The sequence below is a fragment of the Protomyctophum bolini genome, assembly GCF_963924005.1.
Source record: "Protomyctophum bolini genome assembly, chromosome: 12".
NCBI classification, from domain to species: domain Eukaryota; kingdom Metazoa; phylum Chordata; class Actinopteri; order Myctophiformes; family Myctophidae; genus Protomyctophum; species Protomyctophum bolini.
This window is the reverse complement of record NC_137873.1, coordinates 44,078,793-44,091,949: the sequence shown is the minus strand read 5'-3', so window position 1 is coordinate 44,091,949 and position 13,157 is coordinate 44,078,793. Positions and strand designations below refer to the sequence as shown.

The 13,157-nt window shown below is 47.2% G+C and overlaps 1 protein-coding gene across 1 annotated transcript in view; it reads left to right on the top strand.

The window, feature by feature from the left end:
* LOC308325376 (phosphatidylinositol 4-phosphate 5-kinase type-1 gamma-like) overlaps positions 1-13,157 on the top strand; it is a gene marked incomplete at its 3' end in the record, with an annotated part of 118,838 nt that overhangs the window by 20,773 nt on the left and 84,908 nt on the right. The window contains exons 10-16 of the mRNA XM_080777860.1: positions 660-708; positions 1,311-1,395; positions 3,969-4,139; positions 5,159-5,312; positions 6,235-6,291; positions 6,432-6,933; positions 11,337-11,411. Of these exons, the coding sequence (XP_080633986.1) occupies positions 660-708; positions 1,311-1,395; positions 3,969-4,139; positions 5,159-5,312; positions 6,235-6,291; positions 6,432-6,933; positions 11,337-11,411 (1,093 nt within the window). The remainder of the gene's footprint in view (positions 1-659; positions 709-1,310; positions 1,396-3,968; positions 4,140-5,158; positions 5,313-6,234; positions 6,292-6,431; positions 6,934-11,336; positions 11,412-13,157) is intronic.

Genomic DNA, 13,157 nt, shown 5'->3' with positions numbered 1-13,157 from the left:
TACAGGTAGACATGAATCACCCTCACTTTGAGTTGCACTGGCTGGTAAAACCAGGCTTCCCGTGTGTGTGTGTGTGTGTGTGTGTGTGTGTGTGTGTGTGTGTGTGTGTGTCAATCAATCAATCTTTATTTATATAGCACGTATAAAACAACCGAAGTTGACCGAAGTGCTTCACAACAAAAGACAACAGTAAACAAATTAAAATACTATACAGTGCCTAAAAAGGTTAAAATCAGTTCACATTAAAAGCCAGGGAAAAAAGGTGCGTTTTGAGAAGGGATTTGAAGATGTTAATTGATTGAGCAGCTCTAATATGGGGGGGAGGTTGTTCCAGAGCTTAGGGGGGGGGGCTGCCACAGCGCGGTCACCTCTTGTTCTGAGGGTGCGTGATGTTTGCGCGGTCAGCAATGACTGGTCCGCAGACCTCAGAGCTCTGGTGGGGTAGTATTGATGTATGAGTTTGGCCATATATGGGGGGGCCAGGCCGTTGAGGGATTTAAAGGTGAATAAAATAATCTTAAAGTCGATTCTTTGTTTTATGGGGAGCCAATGGAGTGAAAGGAAGACTGACTCAGCTGATGTGTGTGTGTGTGTGTGTGTGTGTGTGTGTGTGTGTGTGTGTGTGTGTGTGTGTGTGTGTGTGTGTGTGTGTCCCACAGGATGATCAAGAAACTGGAACACTCGTGGAAGTCGCTCATCCATGACGGAGTGAGTATTTTCCCTCTTAATGTCAATGCATTGCTGTATTGTTTGTTTTGTATTGGCCAACCGAGTGTGTGTACTCAAAATAGTGTAGGCTACTTAAGTACAATAAAGTACAGGCCTACTCCATGTGTGTCTTGATGTCAATACATTGTACTTTTGATTAACAGAGTTTTACATGCACAGATTGTGTTTATACACTGCAGCTATAGCCTATATATAGCCTAGATTTACTACTTAAATGTGAGCACTTTTCCCAGCCCTGATTTCCATACAGCTGAGCTGTAATGCAAACTGTTGTGACAAGACAAATGTTCAAAGCAATAACTGTAGTCATGTTGCAGCTGCACGTCGACCCACCACTAGGGGTCCTCCTCTAGCCGCGTGCAGAGGAATAATCCATCAAGCGCTGTAACTGTACGTAACGTAACGACCAGGCACCCTCTGTCTCTGTCGCCCCCTCTGTCTGGGAGTGAAGAGTTAACACACTCACGCAGCTGTGGAACTGAATAAATCTCTCTCTCTCTCTCTCTCTCTCTCTCTCTCTCTCTCTCTCTCTCTCTCTCTCTCTCTCTCTCTCTCTCTCTCTCTCTCTCTCTCTCTCTCAGGATACAGTATCCGTTCACAGACCTGGTTTTTATGCTGAGAGGTTCTACAAATTCTGCAACACGATTGTCTTCAAGAAAAGCTGCTGTGAGCACACACACACGCACATGCTCGCATGCACACACACACACACACACACACACACACACACACACACACACACACACACACACACACACACACACACAGTTTACTGACATGCACGCACATCACACATACACTAGCAGAGATGCAACTTGCAACCAGAATCCCCAAAAACATTACTGCCACAGTCCCTCTGGGATATGGGAATATAAAAAGCAGATATGGCCCATCCCTAAAGGTCATTACACACTGGCGAATTGGCGACGCGATATATTTGTGCGAATTCGCATTTAAAAAAACAAACAATTGAAGTCCATTTATTTTGCAGAGATTCGCAGGCGAACTGCAACATGCAATATTTCGCATTTTCAGATCGCTTATTCGCATCGCGTCGCTAATTCGCCAGTGTGTAATGACCTTAAAGCTGGACAGTGACAGACAGTCCACAAAGGTGACCATCGGAGTAAATATATTACATTGTATATTGTTATGTTGTATAAGAGTAAGAGTTCAATAACTACAACGCTCGACTTTCCTTTCACGTTTTCACATGCAGACCCAATGGCAGTGCACATTGAAGTTATTGTATTAATTATGCCAATTCATTCCTCCCCACACACTGTTCGGTGAGTTGTCACTGCTGTTGTATCCTACTGGCTCACCTGTCAGTGAGGAGCCCCCACCGGGAGGACGTCCTAGAGTATTCGCCCTCCTACTCATCCCACCCAACACTCCCTTTTGACAGGTGCTGCCCCCAGCCCGTAGGTATAGGAGGAGTATGTTTCGAGACACATATCACCCTCCTGCTTCCCTCCCCGAACACCAACCAATTGTGTCACACTCGACAAGGCCGGATGCACATGCGGTGGGTTCGAAGTTTGAACCTCTTGGCCTAGACTCTCACCTGTCAGTGAGAAGCCTCCAGTTTGAACCCCGTGGCCTAGACTCTCACCTGTCAGTGAGAAGCCTCCAGTTTGAACCCCTTGGCCTAGACTCTCACCTGTCAGTGAGAAGCCTCCAGTTTGAACCCCTTGGCCTAGACTCTCACCTGTCAGTGAGAAAGAAGCCTCCAGTTTGAACCCCTTGGCCTAGACTCTCACCTGTCAGTGAGAAGCCTCCAGTTTGAACCCCTTGGCCTAGACTCTCACCTGTCAGTGAGAAGCCTCCAGTTTGAACCCCTTGGCCTAGACTCTCACCTGTCAGTGAGAAGCCTCCAGTTTGAACCCCGTGGCCTAGACTCTCACCTGTCAGTGAGAAGCCTCCAGTTTGAACCCCTTGGCCTAGACTCTCACCTGTCAGTGAGAAGCCTCCAGTTTGAACCCCTTGGCCTAGACTCTCACCTGTCAGTGAGAAGCCTCCAGTTTGAACCCCTTGGCCTAGACTCTCACCTGTCAGTGAGAAGCCTCCAGTTTGAACCTATTGGCCTAGACTCTCACCTGTCAGTGAGAAGCCTCCAGTTTGAACCCCTTGGCCTAGACTCTCACCTGTCAGTGAGAAGCCTCCAGTTTGAACCCCTTGGCCTAGACTCTCACCTGTCAGTGAGAAGCCTCCAGTTTGAACCCCTTGGCCTAGACTCTCACCTGTCAGTGAGGAGCCTCCAGTTTGAACCCCTTGGCCTAGACTCTCACCTGTCAGTGAGAAGCCTCCAGTTTGAACCCCTTGGCCTAGACTCTCACCTGTCAGTGAGAAGCCTCCAGTTTGAACCCCTTGGCCTAGACTCTCACCTGTCAGTGAGAAGCCTCCAGTTTGAACCCCTTGGCCTAGACTCTCACCTGTCAGTGAGGAGCCTCCAGTTTGAACCCCTTGGCCTCTACTCTGCGGTGGCGGTGTGGATATTTTATATCACTGAACGAATGTGAGCCGAAGTGCCCCTCCTAGTTACTCCTGATGAGAAGCGTAGCATCCTCCATTCTGCCTCCTGTCTTATCAGTGCCACCATTTCCAAGCCATACAGAGTGACTGATCTATAGTTATCTTTATACATCTTCCCTCTCAGCCTTTCGGGGCTGCCATGTTAAGTGGTCAGATGGGTGGTCCACATGCATTTTCAGAGCACTTTTTTGTTATGGACTCGGATTAGCAGAGTTGGATTATGCTGTCATTTACAGTATCACATAATTATGCTAATGAGATTTCTGCAGTGTAGAGGGCTAATTGGAGGTGTCTAAATCGATTGTGTGCTTATGAATATACATACCGTACTGTTCTTGGCTAAGCCAATAACTTCTTGGCTTAGCCAATAGCTCTGTGTGTGTGTGTGTGTGTGTGTGTGTGTGTGTGTGTGTGTGTGTGTGTGTGTGTGTGTGTGTGTGTGTGTGTGTGTGTGTGTGTGTGTGTGTGTGTGTGTGTGTGTGTGTGTGTGTGTGTGTGTGTGTGTGTGTGTGTGTGTGTGTGTACTGCAATCTGTACTGTAAAATCACTGTAAAATCAGTTCCACTCTCAGAGTCACACACATTTAGTAAAAAAGCAATTGAACAGAATAATGGATTTTTAGGAAGTGAATGTATAGTTGAAACCGTGCTCTCTCTCTCTCTCTCTCTCTCTCTCTCCCCCCCTCCCTCCCTCTGTTGTTGCAGCACTGCGGTCCTCTCCCTCCAAGAGGGGCCGAGGGCCTCTGTCCATGGCCAGGAACAGTGTCCAGTCAGCGGGGACGTCCGGCAGCCAGCTGCCCTCTGTCAGCGAGGAGGACGAGGAGAACCTGGACAACCTGAGAGGAGCACGCCGCTGCCCCCTCCTGGAGGACGACGGTACTGCTTTACATTTTACATCATAATATCACTCACAGTCACAACAACGCCAAACATGTGATAAACATCTACTCTGTCACTCTCACACACACACACAGGCTGTCCAGAAGTGTTGATTTGGACAGCACATTTTGATTTTAGTTTTAGTCATAGTCATTTTGAATAGTTTTCATTTAGTTTCAGGCTTGATGCCGTCGTAATGACTGCTTTTACGCTCGCTGAAAATAGCAATTTGTGGACATTGCAAGTGTGATACGTTGCACTGATACGAGTCACGAGGAATCCACTGTGAACTCCATTTACACTAGTATATACTGTATGTAGCATGTGCCGGTTGGGAAGGAAGCAAATGGGAAGGGGATAATCAGGATAATATAAGGTGGTGGGGGGTCTCCCTTTGACCTGCTGACAGGTGAACCTTTAGGCCTGTTTTGAAGGAAGCCAGTGATTTGCTTGTTTTGAGGGAACGGGGGAGGGCATTCCACACCTGAGTAGCGGGTGTGGAATGCCTGAGGAATGCCTGAGTAGCAGGTTGAATTCTTCCCATATTTGTTTTATATTTCCCGTCCTAAATGGGTTCAACTGGAGGAAGTGGTCAGACGGGACGCCGTCGACATGACGTTAGAGTCAGTATTCCAGAGATTATTACTCTAACCCGTGTTGTTTTTTCTCTCCTCTCTCTCAATTTCAATTTCAATTTCAAAAGGCTTTATTGGCATGAAAAATATGTTCTACATTGCCAAAGCGTACATACAACAAAACAAAAGTCATTGCGCACACAGAGACAACAATAACAAAACCGCCACCTTCAAGTGAAAAAAAAGTGTTCTTGCGAAGAAATTGAGACTTTTTGTAGGTGTTTCCGTCCAGAAGATTTTGCGAAAGAGCCTTAATGCGCAAAGAAACGGCGTTACGGAAACACACCTTGTGTCTGCTTGTTTCTATTGCCAGGCGGTGGTCGCTGAGTCTGTGTCTCTCTCTCTCTCTCTCTCTCTCTCTCTCTCTCTCTCTCTCCTCAGGTAAGGAGCAGCCCTGCACGCCCCCGTCCTTTGAGGACGCCACCACGGCCTCCATCGCCACCACCCTCTCCTCCAACAACTCGTTACCCACAACCCCCTTCGACACGCCGGATCACCCGCGCTACCGGAGACAGCTGCACTCGCCGAGCAGCAGGTGAGAGCGTCGGAAACCGCGCGCTCAAACAAACGCATTCCTGTATGTTCTCAGCCCGTTTCACTCAACCCATTCTGGGCGGGAACCCCATTTTGGTGTTTCAAGCATTCTGTTATACTTTAGCTCTCCAAGCTACTACTTTAGATCTACAAGCTCACAGTGCGGCACCGACTGCCGCACTACGAGCTTGTAGGTCTGCTATTTATTTTTTTTATCGCGAAAATGTGCCTCAAATCTTTGAATATTATATTCTTTCAGAGCGAACATTTTTAACTCAAATCTTTGCTTCACGGGGGAGGTCCCTGGAACAACGTATTGGTCGGTGGCCAAATACACATAATTCTGGGGGTCCTTGACATGAAATATTGAACACCACTGACATAGAAACAGGTCTTTTAGAAAACTGTCAGGATTTAGAAGACCTTTTTACATACAGTACGTCATACTGCAGGCATGTCCTCAACCTGTTTTACAGAGGTATAGGTATATGCACATGCATAAAGTGAGTGGCAAATCCAGTCATTTAATGCAATCAGATAGGACCCTTTCTGTGTGGATGTATGGGCTGTCAGATAGGACCCTTTCTGTGTGGATGTATGGGCTGTCAGATAGGACCCTTTCTGTGTGGATGTATGGGCTGTCAGATAGGACCCTTTCTGTGTGGATGTATGGGCTGTCAGATAGGACCCTTTCTGTGTGGATGTATGGGCTGTCAGATAGGACCCTTTCTGTGTGGATGTATGGGCTGTCAGATAGGACCCTTTCTGTGTGGATGTATGGGCTGTCAGATAGGACCCTTTCTGTGTGGATGTATGGGCTGTCAAGGCTAGTGATGGAGTTCAAAAACCGTTAGCCAGAATGGACCCGATGACAACCAAACGCCATGTGTCGTTTCTCATGGTGTTTTCACGTCTGCTCTCAGATCACAACAGGAAGTGCTTGACAGGCAGCAGACCATTACTGTGGAGGTGGAGCTCAGGTACACGTGCATACGCACGCATGCACACATGCACACGCACGCAAACACACACACACACACACACACACACACACACCCACCCTACTGCAGCCTGCATCATGCGTTCCTAATCTGTGTGACCTGTGTGTCTCCTCCTACAGTAAGGTCCCACAACGCACGGAGCTCATGACCCAGATGACAGAAGCTCCTCCTCCTCTACACGCCTCCTCCTCCTCCTCCACCTCCGCGTCCCCGGCACGCGCCTCCTCCACCCTTCTTCCTCCCTCCTCGGTAGCCTCATGCTCCGCCTACTCCTACACCCCCGCCTCCACCACCCATCATCCGCACTCCACCCTCCCTCCTCCCTACGCCGACACACGACCCCATCCGCCTCGCTCCTCGTCCCCCTCGACGCTCCCCCCTCCTCCTCCTCCACCGCCACCCGCCGCCCACTTTGCGCCCATCCGCGCCACGTCCTCCTCTTCGTCCCTGGTGTCCTCCTCCAACTCCCACTCCCTCTTCCCCTACACCCCGCCTCCCCCCTCCTCCCTCCCGCCGGTGCGCCGCGAGGCGTCGTTCACCTCGTCCAATCACCTGTCTGTGTCGAGCAGCCATAACTCTCTGGAGGGGGAGTTGCAGCAGCAGGTCTCGGACATCTACTTTGTAAGTCCTGAAGATTCCTCTGTTTCCATATGATGTAGGGGAGATACCATATGATGTAGGGGAGGCCAGATACCATATGATGTAGGGGAGGCCAGATACCATATGATGTAGGGGAGGCCAGATACCATATGATACCATATGATGTAGGGGAGGCCAGATACCATATGATGTAGGGGAGGCCAGATACCATATGATGTAGGGGAGGCCAGATACCATATGATGTAGGGGAGGCTAGATACCATATGATGTAGGGGAGGCCAGATACCATATGATGTAGGGGAGGCCAGATACCATATGATGTAGGGGAGGCCAGATACCATATGATATAGGGGAGGCCAGATACCATATGATACCATATGATGTAGGGGAGGCCAGATACCATATGATGTAGGGGAGGCCAGATACCATATGATGTAGGGGAGGCTAGATACCATATGATGTAGGGGAGGCCAGATACCATATGATGTAGGGGAGGCCAGATACCATATGATGTAGGGGAGGCCAGATACCATATGATGTAGGGGAGGCCAGATACCATATGATACCATATGATGTAGGGGAGGCCAGATACCATATGATGTAGGGGAGGCCAGATACCATATGATGTAGGGGAGGCCAGATACCATATGATGTAGGGGAGGCCAGATACCATATGATACCATATGATGTAGGGGAGGCCAGATACCATATGATGTAGGGGAGGCCAGATACCATATGATGTAGGGGAGGCCAGATACCATATGATGTAGGGGAGGCCAGATACCATATGATGTAGGGGAGGCCAGATACCATATGATACCATATGATGTAGGGGAGGCCAGATACCATATGATGTAGGGGAGGCCAGATACCATATGATGTAGGGGAGGCCAGATACCATATGATGTAGGGGAGGCCAGATACCATATGATGTAGGGGAGGCTAGATACCATATGATACCATATGATGTAGGGGAGGCCAGATACCATATGATGTAGGGGAGGCCAGAAGACATCACATCACATTTCAAGTAAGATTGATAATACTCGGCTGTGCAGGCACGTTTCTGGGTGTGGGTGGCGGGGGCACAAATAAGCTCTCCTCTTAGTCCTACGCATACCGCCGAAAGGGATGAGCAGCGCGGGGGGAGGAAAAAAGATAACCTATAGCTGCAGGGGGAGTGGTAGGGGGGGGGGGGGGGAGGGGTAGAAGGTGGCTGTGTGTAAATGTGAGTCCATGAGAACAGTTCGGTGGAAAGGTAATTTCCCAGGTGTTTGTGTCAGTGTGTTCCTGGCATACGATATGATATGATATGTTATGATATAGGGGAGGCCAGATACTGTCGGAAGTGAGTTGATCAAATATAGAATCCATTTTCGGGTTTTACTGCTTCGTCTATTTCTCGCTCACATGTTTTCAATTTTTTAGAACAATGTGTTGCTGTAAATGACATTGTGTGTGTGTTTACATGGCTGTCATGTTGGAAACAGCAGTAAATCAAGCAGGGTGCAACAGGTGCTCCGAGTCTTTGATTAGCCATCGGTCTGTTATTATCAAGAATTCTACCACAGGTCGTTTCGAGGAAGCAATCTGATTGGTTGAAACAGCCTTCTAGCCGTGGGTTAAACCAGCACTGTTCACCACCTATAATCAAAACAAATAATTCAGCCGCTCTGTTCTCCCAGAGCACTAGCAAACTCGGTGGCTAGGCTAGCTAGTTTCTTGGGAAGGTTGTGGTCGTAGTGACTACATCTGTCATTAAAAGAATATATTCTTTCAGCGATTTTAATAGTTTTAAGGGTAACTGTGGTAGAATTGCAATATTACACGAGAGGGTGTGGGTTAACGTGATTATTGCCACGACAGTGATGCGGTCAGGAACGAGACGGAGTCGAGTTCCGCAAGCATCACCCTCTCGTGTAATATTGCTTAAATGACACACCGCTAAATTCAGCGATTGACCAATCGGAATCAATCGAACTATGATGAACGTGCCTAAGAGTGGAGAACCTCCGTCAACAGTAATCAATAAAAAAAGGCAAATAGCTCAGACTGAAACAACATGAGATTAATATTGGTTTAATTAACATTGGTTGTCAAAGTAAACAGAATCACGCAGACGGTTTAAATTGACCATGTGAAACTGGTGTTCTGGGATCAGGCGTGTTCTATGGAGTAAAGTATCTCTCTCTCTCTCTCTCTCTCTCTCTCTCTTTCTGGTTTTACGGGGTGGTGGTGGTGGTGGTCTGGTGTCCCACAGGGCTCCAGTCAGGACAGCGTGGTAGAGTTGTGAGGGTGAGGGTCCTCCGGGAGGGAGCATGGTGTTTTGTTTTGGGGTGTTGTTTCTGAAGCATGTTGGCCTCTTTGACGTGATGCCTCCACCGTTACCGTTAGCAACCAGGGCTGTTGTGTCTGTGGGACACACAGGATACTGTACGGCGGTCACGAGGGTCATCTTGGCTATTTTGTCCAAAATGTAAAACAATATATATATTAGAAAGAATGGCCGTAAGTAATGTAAAGTATAAACATGATGTGAACATGCACGGTACATCATTATCAGACTTTAATTTTATCCTCCAACTTATTTGTTTATTCCCCAAAATATACAGGATTTTTAACAACATGTAGAACTATTATTAGACCTTAATTATCAAATGTTCTAATCATGTACAGTTTGTACACTTTTGCGAAATATCATATATATATTTTTAACATTTTGGAAATGGAATAGCCAATTTAACAGCGAGTGTGCCCACTCTTCCTTGGTGTTCACCTATCCTGTTACCGTATAAAGACAGATTTATCAATCTGGGCACTCAAGGTTAAAATGAGGAGGATAGCCTTTATTAAATTAAAAAGGCAACTGCCAACATGTTTCGACCTAACCGGTCTTCATCAGGGCAAGAATGATTCTTAATTTAACCCATTCTGATCCGGAACCCGTTTTGGTGTCAGCATCATGTTATGCTTTAGCTATTGAAAAATAGCAGATCTACAAGCTCATAGCGCTCCACCGAGTGGCGCGCTACGAGCTTGTAGATCTGCTATTTTTGAAAAATCGAAGAACGACTGACATTTTTTTAGAATCTGATCTCAGGTCAGAATGGGTTCATCAGACCAGTGTGTGTGTCCAGTGGAAACCTCGTATGAATCTGATCTCAGGTCAGAATGGGTTAATAAAGGCTATCCTCCTCTTTTTAACCTTGAAGTGCCCGGATCTTTTTTCTTCATGCCTTGATCCTGTTTGATCCGTGTGAGCACCTTTTTTTATCATCATCACATGTTTATATCTCCGTCGAGCACCTGGTTTGTTTTTCTTTTTTCCTCTCCTGTTACCGTTGTGTGTGTGTCTGTGCACTCTGCATGACGACGCACCGTGCCGTAGCGTAGCGTACGATAGACACTACTGTATCTGTCCATCTGCAGTCATGCTCTCTGACTCACCATCATTCCATGAAGACTGGTTGGTTCATACGTTGTTGTGCGACGGCCTTGTGTGTTGCTAATATCTGCTCTAGAAGTTCACAACACGATTTATACTTTACTGTATTGTTTTATTTGGACGGGACAGAGTACATTAAATGAACATTACATAAACATGTAGCGTAAATAACACCAGATTTAGCAGAGATGCTAATGTCCCCGGGACATTGAACACTAAACAAAACTGACATAAGACATGAGAGGACAGAATATACAAAAACATAGTAAAAAACAAAACAGTAAAAAAATAAAAATAAGAATAATAATACAGTACGTGATCAAATACTGGCTGTTTTTTAGCCACTGTTTCAATCGCTGTGAACTTCTGGATCGGCTATTTTAAGCCCAAACCACACCAAAGGGTCGGGTTTGGGACAAAAAGGTAGATCATCCCACCAATGCATCTCATTGCAACTCAATGAGTTGTATTGGTGTGGTCTCTACCTTAAAAACTGTTTTGTCCCAACCCGACCCTTTGGTGTGGTTTGGGTTTTAGACGCGTGAAAACGACGGAGCATGAATCACTCGCATCTCAAGCATTCTCTTCTTGTTTCCGATATACTTACCATCAGAGCATCGTGTCTCCATTGCATGTTTGTTTCTGTGTGTGTGTGTGTGTGTGTACTGTATGTTACATAACAATATCCGTTCTGGATTTTCATTCTTTTTTCCCCCCTGTTTCTCCTTTCTCTTTCCCATCCCATCCCTGCCCCGCCCCCTCACTTCATCTCTGTGATGCTTCTCCACATTTTCTCCGCATTCTATTCCATTCCCCACCCTTCTCCGCGAATGTGTGTGTGTGTGTGTGTGTGTGTGTGTGTGTGTGTGTGTGTGTGTGTGTGTGTGTGTGTGTGTGTGTGTGTGTGTGTGTGTGTGTGTGTGTGTGTGTGTGTGTGTGTGTGTGTGTGCGTGCGTGCGTCTGCGTGCGTGCGTATCAGTATGCAGATGGCAGATACTGGGTGTACTCTCCGGTTCTCGGCCGCCGTAAGCTAAACGGTAGCCCCGCCCCCCACGTAAGTGGCCACCGAGATAGACGGTTAGAATGATGACTAGATCTATACATCCTCATAGCGTCGCACACTTACACAGCCTGGTGTGTGTAGTCGTAGCTGTGCACCATGCTGTTGTTACACAGCCTGGTGTATGTAGTCTGTAGGCTGTGCACCATGCTGTCGTTACACAGCCTGGTGTATGTAGTCTGTAGGCTGTGCACCATGCTGTCGTTGCACAGCCTGGTGTATGTAGTCGTAGCTGTGCACCATGCTGTTGTTACACAGCCTGGTGTGTGTAGTCTGTAGCTGTGCACCATGCTGTTGTTACACAGCCTGGTGTATGTAGTCGTAGCTGTGCACCATGCTGTCGTTACACAGCCTGGTGTATGTAGTCGTAGCTGTGCACCATGCTGTCGTTACACAGCCTGGTGTATGTAGTCGTAGCTGTGCACCATGCTGTCGTTACACAGCCTGGTGTGTGTAGTCGTAGCTGTGCACCATGCTGTCGTTACACAGCCTGGTGTATGTAGTCGTAGCTGTGCACCATGCTGTCGTTACACAGCCTGGTGTGTGTAGTCTGTAGCTGTGCACCATGCTGTCGTTACACAGCCTGGTGTATGTAGTCGTAGCTGTGCACCATGCTGTCGTTACACAGCCTGGTGTATGTAGTCTGTAGCTGTGCACCATGCTGTCGTTACACAGCCTGGTGTATGTAGTCGTAGCTGTGCACCATGCTGTCGTTGGTGCGCACCCAAACTAGACCATCTTATAAGTTCACAATCGTGAGCTTATAGATGGTTATAGAGCTCATAGAGCCATAGAGTAGGAATGACCCAGAGCCATAGAGTAGGAATGACCCAGAGCCATAGAGTAAAGGAATGACCCAGAGCCATAGAGTAAAGGAATGACCCAGAGCCATAGAGTAAAGCCAAATTCCAATACCCCAAATCTCGGCCACTCGCTCACTTACACTCGCTCACTCCAGCATGGTGGTGTTTTACGGTGAGATTGGTGACCTGCTGAAATATGTGACAATTGTGTAGACAATCACATAAATAACGTCAGTGTCTGAATGTAAATCGTTGCAGTTTGTTCATTAGCAGCTTCAACCTATAGCGATATTTAGGCCACATATTTAAAGACTTCCATGTAAATTGAGTGAAGACGACAAGATGTCACATATTTCTGCAGGTCACCAATTTCATCATAATTTACCATGCTGGAGTGACCGAGTGTGAGTGAGCGAGTGTCCAAGTTTTTGGGTATTGGAATTTGGCCATATGACAGAGTTACGCAAACTCTGTTCACTTCATGGGGCTTCAGTCCAATGGCGGGGCTCTTCTACACATAGACTTCTATTGAGAATGTGGACAACAAATAGGGACAAGTCCTTGACCGGAAGTAGGCAGAAATGCATTGGACCCAGGCAGGCAACAGCCCAGCTGTAATATGATCTTAGGTTGTTTTGTAGTAATCGCACAACGTAAACATTACAGAGACTTTAGTTGTTACTGTGCAATACTTTAAAACAGTTGTCACATAGATTTGCTCCTATTTTGCACCTCGTTGAAAACAATGTATTTCAAACTCCAGCTTGTCCCCCTTTCAGGCTGCATGGACAGCGCTCGAGCGCTCTGTTTCTGCCCCCTCAACATCGTAACTCTTCTATTAGATGGCTCTGGAATGACCATTAACTGCTGAAGTGTCCACGACAAACTAACTACAAGATTATTATTATTCTACCATTTCTGAGGCTCATATAAAATG